Genomic DNA, 16,939 nt, shown 5'->3' with positions numbered 1-16,939 from the left:
CAAGCCCACAGTGTCATTGCAAACTGTTTTTTCCATGTTAACAGCGAATCAGACATAGATGCGCCTAAGCCTACAGGAAGTTGAGTCAAATTTACTCGGGTTGATGGGACAGACCTAAATCCATTTATACGTGGGGTTTTATTGCATAAAGAACAAGGCTATTTATGGCTTCAGTAGCAAAATGTATGTTTGGGCAAAGGGGTGTTTATTGTCTGTATTATCGTGAAAAAAATCAACTAAATGTAAAATAAGTGGTACTAGATGAATGTCATGTATATTAACCCTGGAGAAAGAAAATAAGAAAGGCATTTGTAAAACACCGTCATGCTTCTTGCATGGTATTGTTTCTTTTTAGCAACACTCATACAAACATGCAGTTAGATCAAGATCAAGTAAAAAGCTGTATTATTTGACATGAGAGGAGTGAGTAGAGGACCAAAACTCAGACCAATCCCTGCCCTCGAACGGCAGGGGTTGGTCAGAGTTTTTTGCAGGCCTGCAGCTCCCAAAGAGATTGATTTTTTAACCTCCTTCTTCTGAATATATTATGACTACTTTCAGAATCGAAGAGCGATTATACACAGTATGACAAAAAGTGTTTCTGAACAGGATTACCAACTATAGTTTTAACAGCTTTCAGTGTAAAATGAGAGAAAGCCTCGCTGAACTGCGGATCTGATAAAGGTTATTAAATACAGCGTGCCTGTCTGTATGTCTCTGAGCATAGTCGCTCAGAGACAGAACACGTTGTTAATTTCAATGATCCCGCGTTATGGCCAACAAAAATGACTGATTCTGATTGAGTGAAAGTTGTGCGTTTAAAGACAAAGGAAGCCTTTCTCAGAGATGGCAAATGAACTGCCAGGAAATTCAGAGGGTCTAACCACACTTATGAAGTGAAGTCATCTAAGACTTGTTTGGAGGACAAAAACAATATTTCTGTAAACAGCAGATTATTTAATAAAATAAAAGGCATAGGAGAATGAAGTATACAGTTGACTTTTTTTTGGTGTGTGTGTGTGTGTGTGTGTGTGTGTGTGTGTGTGTGTGTGTGTGTGTGTGTGTGTGTGTGTGTGTGTGTGTGTGGTGGCGGCAGGTGTAGAGGGGGGCCCCAAAAAGACTTAGTTGTCCCCGGCCCTGGCAAAGCTGTCAACTGGCCTGAGTACGGGCACCTCCCCAGGGGTATGTTGTAATATAATATTGGAAGAAATGTATTTTTATATTCCCCCAGGCTTTCTGTGATGAACACAATTGGCACCTCACAACTTGAATAGTCAGCTACACTGCTACGAAATAAAATAAGTATAAAGCACTTACACATCTCATAGCTAACCTTTGTCTTTTCTTTACAAAACAAAAAAACAACAACAAAAATTCCTACCTATTGTTATACAAGTCAGTACTGTCAACAAGTTACAACAAATAAAGCATTTTGGAACCTCGATTGGACTTAAATTTAAATCAATCGTGTATTAAAGTTTATTAATGCGCACTTTCGTTGCAGACTTCTGATATAATAGTTAAAAGTAATCAAAGAGAACAAATTTATGGTTCCTTGAACTCACCTCTGGAAGATTGGCACAGTTAGACTTGACTTCATATTCGATGTAGGCAGCCTCCGTTCCTGCTTCTCTACCCATTTGTGTATAGCACAGGTCTCTAGTTGAGTTTATCCTGCGGTCCACATCTTCAAGGTTAAATATGCACAGAGCAGAGTCCTCACTTGGCCGAGATGATGAGGTCAAATGGGTGGAGAAGACTCCGAGAAGGATCTCTGAATCTTGACTCTTAACACCATCCTTTGAGAACCCAAGCTGTACAGCTTGCAGGAGGTTATAAATTTTACCTGCCCTGGAGCGACAGGTCAGTGGGACTTCAACATATGAGTAATATGCCTGGTCATCCAAACATACGCGTGAGATGTATGTGCGGTACTCTCGTGACTGTGACTTCAGGTCCCTCCTATAGAAGAAGAAGTAAACATGGTGCCGGTGGGCAAACGAGGCTACAAAGTGATGATCATATTCTGATAGACGGCCGGCAACAGCCAACTTCGCAGTCTCCTCATAGGAAAAGATGGGCTCCTGGGCAAGGTTACGTGTGGAAATAGGTGGATGGCTGCTGGTATAACCCCGCCCCACAAACAGTACTGGCTGTCTGTAAGGATGAGGGCGAACTACAAGCCCAACAGTACTAACGTTTGGGTGGTTAGCCGCAACGTACTGAGTTTCCACTGGCTTCTCTGTTGAAAAAAGCACTACATTAATTGATGTCAGGTTACGCTTCTGGCAGATTCCTTGGTTGATACTGCCACAAGTAATAAGTTCCATAGAGTAAGGGTCGACCAACAGAAGCTTGTTGTGGTTGCTAGTTTCCCTTGCTTGAGGGCAGTTGGTCTCTGTCACAGGGGGCAAGCACTCTGGGTTGTCTGTGACAGGTCCAGTATCATCCTGGAGCCTAAGCTGGAGAAATGAATTTAACTGGAACAGCCTATCTCGGGCCCCAATGTAGACCCAACCTACACCGGGGTCAGGATGCAGGGCAAGGTGCTCAAATACTGTGTTGTTCCGTATAAAAGTTGGATAAAGGTCAGAGTGGGAAGACTCTGACGCTTGTGCGACACCTCTGGACGACGAAATGAAAGGCCAGCTAATTGCCATTAGTAGGAGGCACCACAACGCTTGGACCATTAATGCTGAAAGATAACACACTGTCCCAGGAGGCATGGCAGTCGAGCTGCGGAAAAAAAAATTTCAAATATCAAAACTAATGTCTGCAGCTAGTACAACAGGACTGTTACAGGTTTTGATGTCATCTCCTGAGGACAGTCCTTCTAAGATATTAGAAGTAGATACTACAGTCCATAAAGTAGTTCAGACACGAAACTTTAACAAGTCACAATAAGATGGTTTAATCTGACTGAAATTCTTTAGGTCTCCAAGACGCAAGGACTGACAATTACTGACAATTTATAGTTAGTGTGGTGGGAAGTTAACAACTTGTACTTGGATACAACCGTTGTATACTGGTTGTACATACGCTTACGGTTCAATGCTGCTATTGATAGTCTACATTTTTTTACAATGTTTTCTGTTAATCTAAGAGACAGAATTTTAGATGTTTATCAAGGATGACATCCCTGACCATATAGGCATAATGGCTAGTTGCTCAGCTTTTAATTGAGTCTTGGTGAACACTACTTATATAATTCTGTTAATGGAAGGTATGCCCTGCTTCATGATTTCAGTCATAAATCTTTATGGTAAACATATTTTAAATTAACAGTAAAGAAATATCACACATAGATCATCGACAAGCTGGTAAACATATTGGTTTGTATAAAAGAACAACAATAAAAAGAGAATGTCAATCAGTTCAATAGCACCAGGAAAAAAATATGAAATTAAAAATGTCTCTCTACACAAGAATCTCACCATTTGTTTCCAGTGATGCTTTACAGAGGTATGTTACCTCTTGACCTCCCAGATGCTCAGGTTATAAACACATCCCTCTGAATATCACCTGCAGCAAAAAGGAAAGACAAGATTAAAAAGTGGTCTCATTCCTTAACAGCCTGTGTAATTTACAACTAAAAAACAGAGATATGGTTGCCTAAACTGGACATGTTTTAACTACCACTGCTTTCTTTCCTGCAGTTCATTCATAGAATTTTTACACCCTGTTCAGACAAGAATTTAAAGGTTAAGGGGGGTCAGGAAACTGATCCAACCAAATGGACAGTTGCCCATGATGCCTCTTCAGGCACATGGAAATTATTCAAAGGGAACTGAGCTGGTTTCAGGAGGATGGCTTTTTCTGCCAAAAACACAAAACTGATGTTTAAACAGACTTGCACACTCACATCACCCTGGGAGGCAGGGCTATAAAAAACACAACATTCTCTTTTTCAGTATTTGTCACTTTTTTATAGATCTTGATGCTTGGGCAGCACACTATCCAACAGCACATCCCACTTCCAGCTCTCTGCAGAGACACTGAGCTTGTAATTCCAAGCAGATCTTTTGAATTTATAGCTCTTTAAAAAGAGGCGATGATGTGTTGGAGCCTGGGGAAGCGGTTACACATACTCAGAGAGCAAGTGCACACAGCTGCTGAGCTTAGGAAAAAGCTGGTGGGGTACAACAAGATGATTTAGGGACAGGATCTTGGTATTGAAGTATGAAAGAAGCATGGCCATGCTTTCATATCCCCATAGACTGACTGGTAGGTGCACTCAGAGTGCCTGTCATGTACATACTTGGCTCAGGAAACCACTCAACTGTTTTGTAACGTAGCCACCTTCAAAACTACTGGTTTTAGGAGGTGGAAATGTTTATACCCAACTATCATACCAACAGGATGTCCCATAAAAGAATATGAAGTTATTTGGAGACCTTATTTTGCACCTAAACACATCTCGTTAGTGAACACAGTTTGCCCACTGTTAACGACATCAAACAGAAATGACAGTATCGCATCAGCAGAACAGTAAAAGGCTATTTTAATGCATCAGAGTTACCTGGTCAAAAAGTGCTACCTTTAAGCTCTGAATAGTCTTAGTGGTAATCTGTGTCCTACGGAATCCAACATGATCCAATCACATCTCTGCAAGGACCCAGAGACAATGCTGCCAATGGCTCCCTTTTTAAAGGGGCCGCATGTCTTTGACCAGAGTATGGCAAATTAGGTGTTAGTGAAATGAATAAAAGAAGAAAAACAAAAAACAGTGGTGACCAGAAGTATCTATATTTAGAGACATTCTGGCTGTGCATTTAAAAAGAAGAAAAAAAAATAGAGAAAGGTTTAGAAATATTTTTTAATATTTGTATTAAAGTTGCACTGGTTCTCTCTTTTTAAGGAGCTGGATTCCATTACTATAAGAAGTAACATCTGTCTTTCCTAACTAGTATTTATAGACATGAAATCATTTATGATTGCTATTGAAAAATATAAGATAATTAGTGTTACAATTTTATAATTAACCATTAAAACCATATCCAGTTACTGCAGGATTAAAAACTCCAGGGTATTTGACTGTCCAGCAGATGCAGCGTCTTATAAAGGTCTGAGAATACAACAAGGACAAAAACACTTAAATGAAAAAAATAATCCTAAATGAAGCTGTTTCAGTGACTTTTCTTATTAAAATCATTTAGTCAACAACAGAGCTGCACAACATATACAATCAAAATTACAACACAAAAGTAATTTTTTTTTACAAAAGTACAATATTACAATATCACTAGACTGGTTGGATGCAATATTCATTTTGCCCTAATATCTTCAGTTGTGCATTCACACTCTAAATGCAATAATTACTAGAACTGCAAGCAGTTATTAACGGGTTCCAAGCCCACCCACGCCCCGCCCCTTTGAACATGCGGGCTCCCCCTGCTCAGCCAAACCAACATGCATCTGGAACGGATCATGAATTTATGTTTTGCAGGATAACGGAAATTTTTCACAGATTCACTTGTGATCCCACATGGTTTTCTATACAATGCATTTTACCATAGCAGTTCTCCAATATTGCACTGGCACTGGTACATCTCAAGGTAGGTCTTGTTTCTTATAGTTATTTCTGCAATAAAGGTGTCATCGGTGACCCCCCCCCCACCTGTCCCATACAGCTTTCCTCCTTTAGTCATGCACTTACAAAATACAGTAGTCATATTATAGAATTTGTTTGTTGTTGCATATTATATCAGGTGATCATTTCAATCATAAGCAAATAAGAAGTTTGATAAAGTGCAAATATATAACAGTAGTGGCACTCAGTGCTAGGGCTGGACAATATAGAAAAAAAGCTTATCGATAAAAAAATTGCATATTGATCGATATAGATAATTATTGAAAATATTTAAAACCATATTTTATGCGCAGCTCTGCCTGGACATTTTATGATATTGCTAAATGATTTAATTTTAATAAAGAACACAATCACAGAATTCCAATTAAATCTTTATGTAACCAACTTTTTAACCATAACAGAATTTTTTAGGGCAAGGCAAGGCAAGGCAAATTTATTTATATAGCACAATTCAGTACAGAGTTAATGCTAAGTGCTTTACATGATTAAAATATAGGAATAAAAGCAAGTAGGGATAGAATGTAGAAACAAAAAAAGAACATTTAAAAACAGTAAAACAGCTTAACTTGAACATTCAAAGGCAATTTTAAACAAATGTGTTTTTAATCTCGATTTAAAGGAACTTAGGCTTTCCGCACTTTTACAGTTTTCTGGAAGTTTGTTCCAGATAAGTGGAGCATAGGAACTAAATGCTGCTTCTCCTTGTTTGGTTCGTGTTCTAGGTATGCAGAGAAGGCTGGAGCCAGAAGACCTTAGTGGTCTGGAGGATTGATACACTGATAACAAGTCTATGATGTATTTAGGTGCTAAGCCATTTAGGGATTTATAGACTAACAGAAGTATTTTAAAGTCTATTCTGAGATACAGGGAGACAGTGTAATGACTTTAGAACTGGGGTGATGTGGTCTACTTTCTTAGTCTACTTTCTTAGTGATTTTTAAAGAAAAATAACTTAAGAGACCTGAGTAATGTTATTAAATACTGACAAAGAATGAACTAAAGTGACCAGTAAAATGACCAAAATAAATATACCAAATACATAAATAAAATAGCCTATTTAGGTGGGAATAGTACACTAGTTACTTCTCAGGTTTCATAATTGAGAGGCTGACGCAGGGCTGAGGTCCGAGGTTGTGGCGTGGGAAAACACAGACTGCAGCTCATTTTGCACCGATTCCCTGCATTAGTTGCACAATTTAGGGAGCGCTGTTAGAGAAAAACTTGCGTCCCGGAACTTTATATCGCGAATCAAGAGTGGCGAGTAACTGTTTGAAGCCAGGTTTTTCAACTGCAGACAACTGCAGCATATCCATCACTATGAAGCACGTTACTGCATGCGTGATGTCCTTATGCCGCTTGGACGCTTTTTAATTTTATCACAGAGAAGGGAGCCCAGTTTAGCTGCTGTACCTGCTTTGTTTTGGAAGAACTTCCAGAAGATTCCTACGAAGACACGGAGTCGCGCGGGGCTGCACAGCTCGCGCTGCTGCGGGTGTGTGCGGCTTACGTGATAAATACTGGTGGGTTGCGTTACCAGACTTTGTTTTTACCGGTTCCTTGCAAATTTTACAAATCACTGTGGTTTATTTCTGTCAGGCTGGCGAACTAGTAAAACACAGTTTTGGGACCATTTCCTCCGCCGTTCCTTACTGCGACATATTCACGTGCTCTGTGTTGTGGTTTGAGAGGGCAGCGCTTTGTGACGTCGTGCCTGGGTCCGCGATTACGATTGGTCGAGAGCAAGTAGTGACTGTAGTAATATGATATGCTGAAAGGAAGGAAGGAAAACTGTTCTATCAAACTTTTATTGACCCTTTTTTTCCTATCGCGCCACACGTCTATCGATCGATATATATCGTTATTGAATATTGTTATTGTCCAGCCCTACCCAGTGCTCAACATTTTCTGTAGCAGAAATATGAAATGTTAACAGCCTGGACTCCATGTCAGAGTTTTAACATTTATGACATTTAAACTATTACATTCCGTGACTTTGCACATGGCCATTTGCCAAGTATAGCATCAGATGAAATAGACCGTGCCACACTGTTTTCAATAGAGATCACTGCTAACTGAGACAAGCGATCGTTGCTCATATTTGAACGAAGGTATGTTTTGATGAGCTTCAGCTTGCAAAATGATCTCTCTGCAGATGCAACTGTCAGAGGGATGGTTAAAAATACTCTAAGGCAGGGGTTCCCAAACTTTCTTAGCCGTGCACCCCCTTCAGTGTCCCAACCGGCTTGGCGCACCCCACCCCAAAAAAAAGAAAAAATTCTGTTGCAGTTACATCAATTCAACCATCATAACAAAAGTTGTGGGAATAGAATTAGAACATCATTTTAATTAAACTGCAATAAAGTTGCAACCTCCACAACAGAACAGAGGATTTTCAGGTGCATCAGTGGCTCAGCCTGGAGCGAGAGAAAGAAAGAGAAGCTCAGATCGGCCACACCTCCATAACCTAAAACGTCTCTGAAGCAAGCTTTGTTTTTGTGCACCAGCTTCTTAATCTGAGTCTGCTTCACAATTTACGTTGCAAAATACAATCACGAAGAACTTTAATTTGATTTGTGTCCGATGACTAGAGAGAGAGAGAGAGAGAGAGAGAGAGAGAGAGAGAGAGAGAGAGAGAGAGAGAGAGAGACAGAGAGAGAAAACTGCAGACCAGAGTAACAATAACAGAGCGTGTTATGTTATTAATCAGAGAAATACATTTTTTTACAGCGGCTACATTCAGCAGGTAAACACACCCATGACAACACACCTCAGATCCCCTCAGCCCCACCGCCGGTTTTCCCTGTCTGAATATGCGCTAAAACTGCATCTGTAAAATGAACTGCGCCTGTCTGACTCACAATGAAACGTATTGCAGCTCTGTGTGTGAACATGGTAAAGAAATCGCGGAGGCTGCAGCGGGGTGGGCGAGTCATGCGCGACAGTGCTGGTAGAGGTTCAGAGTCACCGCAACATGAGCAGCGCTGTTTGTACGCGCTGCACAATCGAAAGAGACTGTGTCGCTCAGTTTAAGCTTGTAAAAACTTTCGGCCTGAATTCAATTGTCCCTCTACTGACGTACACGACGTGAAGCGAGGAAGGAGTTGGAGAGACATTTGTCAATGGTTTGCAATTCTCTCGTCTGTTGCTTCCGATTCCCTGGTTTCAGCCAACTGAGCATATTTGCGAGAATGAATGAAGTAGAGGGCACAAGCTGCTTCTTCAATGGATTGAAGCACAATGCGTAGAAGAAGAAGAAGATAAATTCATCTTTAAATGAAGTATAGAGCAAGACTTTTTAAAATAAACAGATTTTCATGTTAATACGTTTTATTTATTTATTTATTAAATTTGCTGTTTTGATTTTAGTCTCCACAAAGGAAATGTTTATTTACACGTCTTTATGGTGTGGGGAAAAAGAACTGTCAAACCCCCATTACAGATTTCAGCTCACGCACCCCCTAGTGGCAGCTCGCGCACCCCTGAGGGTGCCCTCAGTTTGGGAATCCCTGCTCTAAGGGCTACTGTCAAATTTGGAAATACCAAATCAAGGTAATAATATCTAATGAACGTTGAGAGGTGGTCAGGGCATATGTGGTCACTCATTCCTCCAGCTCAGCTTTTGTCATGTGCTCCATTTTAGTGATGAATTTAAATTTCTCAGACACAAGTTGAAATTTGGAAAACCTCTTAGACAGCTCTTGCAGGAGTGTGTCAACGATAACATTGAAAACCATGCACCTGAAGTGTCTTGTGGGTTTCTTTTCATGATGACCAGTGCATGAATTGTCATCTGGGAACTTCCTTTGCTTCCTAAGTCGTTTCTCTTTGAATTCAGGTGAGGGATCCATTTCGACGGCGATCTTGCTTATTCCACTCAGAGCCATTTTCGTAACTTTGCCCTCTACAATTAGCCAAATCCAACCCCAGATTCTCCAGTAGCCCTGTTAGTGAATGTGTGAGGTAGTTTCCAGTCGTGTCCTTCACAGCAGGGAAACCACAAAAGACTGCAATAGTTACTTTTTTGTTCTCGTCTGTATCAATATATCGAAAGATGACAGAGACCTGCTCTTGCTTTGAAATGTCAGGTGTGCAGTCCAGTTCCACTGCAAAGTACACAGAGGCTTTGATCTGGGCAGATATTTTACCTAAAATACATTCTGATATTGAATCTAAAAATTCATTCTGAGTACACCATGTCAGTCTTTTCCACATTCTCCTTTGTGGTGATTGACTCACCATGTCTGCCTGCACAAATTTTCCCAAAAAAGAACACAATGAAATATGGTAATCAAAAATTCAAACCATCATGGTATATATGTCTTTGTTTCCTCCCTAATGTAATTATTACTACCTGATGTCATCACTTGTCCCTTCTATCACTGATCTCATGTCTGTGTCCTTCACCCCTTGTCTGTGGCGTTCTCCACTAAGTCATGTGGTCAAAAAAGCATTATATATTAGTTGTAAAAATTACAGATTTTAATACAGTTTCAAAACATAATGCTTAAACATTATTGCTTGGGATGAAGTAGCTGTTCCCTCACTTCCACCTAATATTAGACCAACCTATCGCTTTCCCCTGTCTGTCCCGATTCTTCTTCTGTCATCTTCTCCTCTTTCTCTCCATCCTCACAGCTGAATGACATTAATTTTGAGTTAGGTAGGGTTAAAAAAATAAAGCATTTAGACCACAATAAAAATTAATCCTAAAATTTAAATGATATCTTTGATGGATAACAGTTACTGACTGGACACTGCATATGATCTGACTTATCAGATACTTCACAACACCAATGTAATGATAATATATGAAACATTTAAACTCAAGTGTCCTCCTGCCAAAAAGGTTGGTAACATGGGTCACCAACCTTTTTGAGTCTAAGGGCTAAAGTGATACTGGATTAATTTACCTGATACACACATAAACTTGTAACAATCATCTTTAATTAAAAAAATCAATGATAACAAATGTAGATATGAGTGAATAAATTGCAGCCTAGAGGGCTAAGTGTTGGACCATAGCTGGGCACTGCCGTCACGACAATTTAGCTTTCCTGTGTTAATATTTCCTGACATTAAAAAGCCTCACTTAGGCAATGTTACTAAATACTATGATATTATCTGCAAACTTAAATGCTTCCATAAATTCTGGCCAGCGTAAATCAACAGAAGAAAATTACATAAAGAATGTGGGAATTCCTAGAGTTTTCACCATTGCCTTCAAGTCCTTCTGAACACCTTGCCAAAATACAGGTAATTGGTTTCAAAAACTTGTAGCCCATTTCATAATTTAAGAGGTCTTTCAAAAGGTCTGGGTGGTTAGATAAAGATGCTACAACAGCAGTGTTATGCTGTCCATGATATCCTTTTCTCAAAGCAATTGATGCAATGGAAACAAATTGATTTATTCCAGACAAGTTTTGTGAATAGAAGATATTTGCCGCTAGATGGCAGCAAAGCGCCATCTTTACAAAATGTTTATATCAAAAAGATTAAAAAAATCACTTAAAATCAATGGTTGGCTCTAAAATTATGAAAATATTCAGCCATTGAGAAAGAAATTTTAGAGAAAAAAATATTGAAGTTTATAGTCTTGTACATGTCAATTTCAATGACTTGTAAATAGGTCAAAATTTTACCAGACTGAAATCCATGTTTTGCCTCCATGTGAGTTACAAATTAGAAAATTTCCATTGGCCTAGAAAAATATTTGTGAAAAATACATTGATTTCTCCATTTTCCAAACTTTTTAAAAATCAGAGTGAGCGACTTTCAAAAACTGCAATACATGCAGTGAGAGAACTGTTACATCTTATTCAAGGAATGCATCCTAAATATCTGAGCTCATTGCAACAAAACATTGATTTTAGCTGAATTTTCGTAGTTTTCAAGGTTTTTTTCACACTTTTGGAAATAGGCCCTGTCTACTTGTTTCAATCATTACCATATTTAATTCTTTAATTCAAAGCTATGACTAGAAGGGAATAAAGAAGGTTTTGTAAAAATCCGATCAGCCGTTCTTGCGTAGTAGATTTCTTGACATCACAGCGTCCCCTAGTGATAGATGATGCTCAAACGTGGGTCATGTGTGCAAAATCTTATTTGGACTATGGGTTATGGAGGACATGTTAAAATCTGTTATGGTTTTAGAATAATCAGCAATTACATTTAGAGCTAGCTAGCTAACAATCACTTATTTTAGCATTACTTTTCGAAAAAGTCAAAATAAAAAAATCTGCCAGGTTAACTTTTTTTATTTGTCCATTACACGGTTATATATGGAGAGTGCACGGATTGCACAAAAAATGTAGGAGAAGTTTAAAAAGAAAGTTTGACCTTTGTAGCCAAGTAGCGCAAAGAGTAGCTGGAAAACAAAACGTGTGCCAATTCCCTTTATTTTGCAGAATCATCCAATGAACAAAGTGATATGAAGTTTTTGAGTGTGGGACCAGTAGTTTGATGGTTACAGGCCAAAACGCATTGTCCTTTGTTATAGCGCCCCCTAGTTGTTGAGGGGTCTGAATTTTTGGGTTTGAGTTGCGGTGCACATTCACACACTTTATACCTGATTGAATAGATTTGTTACAAGTCCGTTACTGTTTGCTCTAAAATTCTGAAAATATTCATGAATTTTCAAGAGTGCTTTATCTACTTACGTGATTTTTTAAATGCCCATTGAAAAAAGCGTTTGAGAGAAAAAAAATTAACTTTATTGTCTTGCACATTGAAATTTCAATGACTTGTAAATAAGTCAAAATAGCCTGGATTTTTGCCAAACTGAAATCTAAGTTTACTCTGCATGTGCTTTACTAAAAGAGGCCATTGTTTTGAGGATTGAACAAGATTTGTGGAAAATACATTGATTTCTCCAATTGTTTCACAAGTGTGCAACTTTCAATAACCTTAATACATGCAGTGAGAGAATTGTTACACCTTAATTAAGGAATACATCCTGAAAATCCAAGATCGTTACACCACAAAATTGATTTTTTGTAATTTTTTGAAGTTTTCAAGTTTTTTTCACACTTTTGGAAATAGGCCCCGCCCACTTGTTTCAATCATTACCATATTTAAAACTTTAGTTTAGGGCTATGACAAGAAGGGGATGAAGAAAGTTTTGTAAAAATCCGATCACCTATTCTTGGTCAAAAATGTTCCTATATAAGGAAACCAGTTGATTGCATCAAAGTCCCGACAAGCAGCATTCACTCCTGGAGAAGCGTAGAGCCACAGGGAGAGTCGTCTGCATTGTACATGGCTTTGCAGCAATCCCTCATACTGAGCAAGCATGAAGCGACAGTGGGAAGAAAGACTCCCCATTAACGGGAAGGAAAACCTCCGGCAGAACCGGGCTCAGTATGAATGGTCATCTGCCTCGACTGACTAGGGTTACAGAAGACAGAGCAGAGACACAACAAGAGAGACAAAAAAGCACAGAAGCACACATTGATCCAGTAATCTGTTCTACATTAGATGGTAATAGCAGGTGAGCCATCTTACCGTCTTATTAAGGATGAACTACAATCTGAACATATGACTGATCTTAGTGGCTTAACTTCTTCAACCCATTGAACAGCTAATAATATTGCAATCATTTCTCCTGTATAAACTGAAAGTCCTGGTACGATAAAGGCTACTCCTATTTGATTTGTTATATTTTTAGAGGCATCTGTATAAATTCTTACATAAGTATAATATTTATTAATATATTCCTGTACTATATAAGAGTTTAATGTAAATTCCTTATCCTTTCTTTTCAACAAAGTAAAACCTACCTTAGCATCTGGAATTATCCATGGTGTTATAACTGATAATGGAACTGTTTGACTTATACTAATATGATCTATTTTGAAATCTGTTATTTTTTCCTGCACAGTCCAACCAAAACTTCTTACTGAATCCGATCTAAGTTTTGTATATTTGTCTCTGTTGCTGAATTATAAACAATATTTCCATAATCACTGATCTAATGAATCCTGTATATATATTCTTTAGTGCTATTCTATCTGCTCCCCACTCCCTACCAATTAAGCATGTCATAATATTTATTACTTTCTTGCATTTGTCTAAGACTCTTTGAATGTGTATATTCCATGTTCTTTCATCAAACCAAACCCCTGAAAATTTAAAAAAAAAACTCAATACATGCAGTGAGAGAATTGTTACACCTTATTCAAGGAATACATCCTGAAAATCTGAGATCATTACACCACAAAATTGATTTTTGGTAAATTTTTGAAGTTTTCAAGGTTTTTTTTCACACTTTTGGAAATAGGCCCCGCCCACTTGTTTAAATCATTACCATATGTAACACTTTAGTTAAGGGCTATGACTGGAAGGGGATGAAGGTTTTGTAAAAATCCGATCACACATTCTTGCGTAGTAGATTTCCTGACATCACAGCGTCCTCTAGTGATGGACGATCCTCAAATGCGGGACACATGTGCAAAATCTTATTTGGAGTATGGGTTATGAAGGACATGTTAAAATCTGTTAGGGTTTTAGAATAATCAGCAATTACATTTAGACCTAGCTAGCTAACAATCACTTATTTTATTTTTATTCGAAAAATTCAAAATTCAAAAATCTGCCTCGTTAACTTTTTTTATTTGTCCATGACACGCTTATATATACAGTTTTGCGTGGATTGCACAAAAAATGTAGGAGGAGTTTAACAAGAAAGGTTTAACCTTTATAGCTATGTAGCGCAAAAACTAGCTGGGAAACGAAAGGTGTGCCAATTTCCTTTTTGATGCAGAATTATCCAATAAACAAAGTGATATCAAGTTTTTGAGTGTGGGACCAGTAGTTTAGTGGTTACAGGCGTAAACGCATTGTCCTTTGTTATAGCGCTCCCTAGTTGTTGAGGGGTCTGAATTTCTAGGTTTGAGTAGCGGTGCACATTCTGTACTTGAATACCTGATTCAATAGGTTTGTTACAAGTCCGCATGGGCTGCACAACGCCTTTTAGCGGAGAAAAATAATTATTTACTAGAACTGCAAGCAGTTATTACGGGTTAAGATGCAAAAGTGAATTTCTCCATTGTGAGATCAATAAAGTTAAATTATTATTATTATTATTATCCCCGCCCCCTTGAGCATGTTCCTGGACTTCAGTTCAGTGTTGAACAGGCATCTGGTGGAAAAACTGGAACACCTGGGCTTCAGCACACCCCTTCGCAACTGGTTGCTAGACTTCCTCACCAACAGACCTGAGTCTGTCCGGGTTGGACAGAACATCTGATGTCATCACCCTCAGCACGGGCTCCCCTCAGGGCTTCGTCCTGAGCTCCTTGCTGTTCACTCTGATGATACACGACTGATCATGAGTTTTGACCAAGACATGTCATTTAAATCCCATAATAAACAGCTTTCCAGAGTTTCCTTTTTTCACCTCGGGAATATTGCCGAAATTACAAATATTCTGTGCAGGAGCGATGCTGAAAAACTAGTCCATGTATTTGTTACTTCAAGGCTGGACTATTGTAATTCTTTACTATCAGGAAGTCCACAAAATGCAGTTCAAAGTCTTCAGCTGATCCAAAATGCTGCAGCAAAGGTTCTGATAAAAAATAAACAAGAGGGATCATATTTCTCCTATTTTAACTTCCCTTCATTGGCTTCCTGTTAAATCAAGAATAGAATTTAAAATTCTTCTTCTAACATATAAAGCCCTTAGCAATCAAGCTCCATCATATATCAGAGCTCCGATTACCCCGTATGTTCCTAACAGAGCACTTCGCTCTCAGACTGCAGGTCTGCTGGTGGTTCCTAGAGTCTCTAAAAGTAGAATGGGAGGCAGATCCTTTAGCTATCAGGCTCCTCTCCTGTGGAACCAACTCCAAGTTTTGGTCCGTGAGGCAGACACCCCGTCTATTTTTAAGACTAGACTTAAAACATTCCCTTTTGACAAAGCTTATAGTTAGAGTGGCTTATGTTACACTGAGCTACCTATATAGTTATGCTGCTTAGGCTACTGGCGGACATCAGGGCCTATATTTCTCACTCTACTGAGTTCTACTGTTCTCCAGTTTTGCATGACAGTTGTCATTTCAGCTTTTAACTTATTTTATTTGCAACCTAGGAAACAATGTCTAAATGAGTCTGGCGTTATTTGCTTTTTTGTTTATGTACCTTTAGATTTATTACAATAATCTGAATGCAAGTACATGTCTAATTCTAAAGACATTATAGTTAAAGCTAAACCTAAGATAAGACATAGGATGCATTGGAAAATGAAGTGGGTGAGAGATATGAAACATTAGGTAATATACTAATGCTGATCTTATATAAGCAGTTACTGATATGGACATTGTCATGTATTGATCCAGTGTGTTTTTCGCTTGTCAATGATAATACAGTCCAAATAATTAAATTTGATAAAATAAATTAAGAAAATGTATAGGTTTTTTGAAGAAAATTATCACATCATCAGTATACAAGGATATCCTCTGTGCCGTCTGCCCTAGCTGTATTCCCAGAGAAGCTTGTATATAAGGCCTATACATAGCCCAACATAGCCCAGGGCTCTGTTGGTAATAAGAGTAACATTTGTGACACATTCCCAGGTAAGCAGATGTTTCCAAGATCACCAAGTTATATTTTTTTTAAATAATGGCCATCTTACTCATGTAGCGAACCTGAATCCATCTGAGAAAACTCTTTTTTGATCCAAATCTCTGTAAAACAATAAATGAACATGGCCATTCTATTTTGTCATACTCTGTTCTACTGCTATTTGGGGTTTTATGCTTATTCGACTGGAATTACTGTCATTGTCCTAAAAATGCATGTCTTAGCAAATTCTTTTTTTTATTTTTTTCCATTTTTGTTTATTTACCTTTACATTTATTCCTGCAAAGTCAGTGAAACCCTGGGTCTCATACTAAAGACTACATTATTGTAAATATAGAAGACACTGTGTGCTATGATGGGGGGCTCAATGCTACGGCAGTGTGAAAGTGAATATTACTCCTCCTCATCCGCTTCTTCCTCATAATAGTAATAACAAAGTAGAAGGCATTTATGCTACAGAGGAACGAGTGCAACAGGCTTCTCTACAGTGACTTTAGGTTACTCAGCACATCTTAATATTTGTGTGTAATATGTATTAAATATGGAGGATCAAGTCTTCCATATTTAAAAATATTTACATAAATAAATAAATGATCAAATAAATAAGCATACAATTAATTGCCACCAAAAATACAATAAACTAATAAATGTAGGAAGAAATTAAATTATACAGTGAGACATAAATATGTATATACCTCTTTTAAATAGCTTCTTTATTTATTCGCCTTTGTAATAATTACCTTATGTATTTATAGTCCTTTATAATCTTCAACT

General features: G+C 38.2%; 1 protein-coding gene across 4 annotated transcripts in view; it reads right to left on the bottom strand.

Annotated features, from left to right (window-relative positions):
- The window catches only part of plxnb1b (plexin b1b), a 207,681-nt gene that overhangs the window by 77,467 nt on the left and 113,275 nt on the right, over window positions 1-16,939 (bottom strand). For all 4 annotated transcript variants that reach the window (XM_021321950.2, XM_021321952.2, XM_021321951.2 and 1 more), the window contains 2 exons: window positions 3,435-3,522; window positions 1,566-2,736 (listed from right to left, as the gene is read on the bottom strand). In XM_021321950.2, the coding sequence (XP_021177625.2) occupies window positions 1,566-2,726 (1,161 nt within the window). In that variant the 5' untranslated portion in view covers window positions 2,727-2,736; window positions 3,435-3,522. The remainder of the gene's footprint in view (window positions 1-1,565; window positions 2,737-3,434; window positions 3,523-16,939) is intronic.

The sequence above is a fragment of the Fundulus heteroclitus genome, chromosome 20 (assembly GCF_011125445.2).
Source record: "Fundulus heteroclitus isolate FHET01 chromosome 20, MU-UCD_Fhet_4.1, whole genome shotgun sequence".
Taxonomy (NCBI): domain Eukaryota; kingdom Metazoa; phylum Chordata; class Actinopteri; order Cyprinodontiformes; family Fundulidae; genus Fundulus; species Fundulus heteroclitus.
The sequence above is the reverse complement of the archived record's forward strand: the minus strand, read 5'-3'. Positions and strand labels throughout refer to the sequence as shown.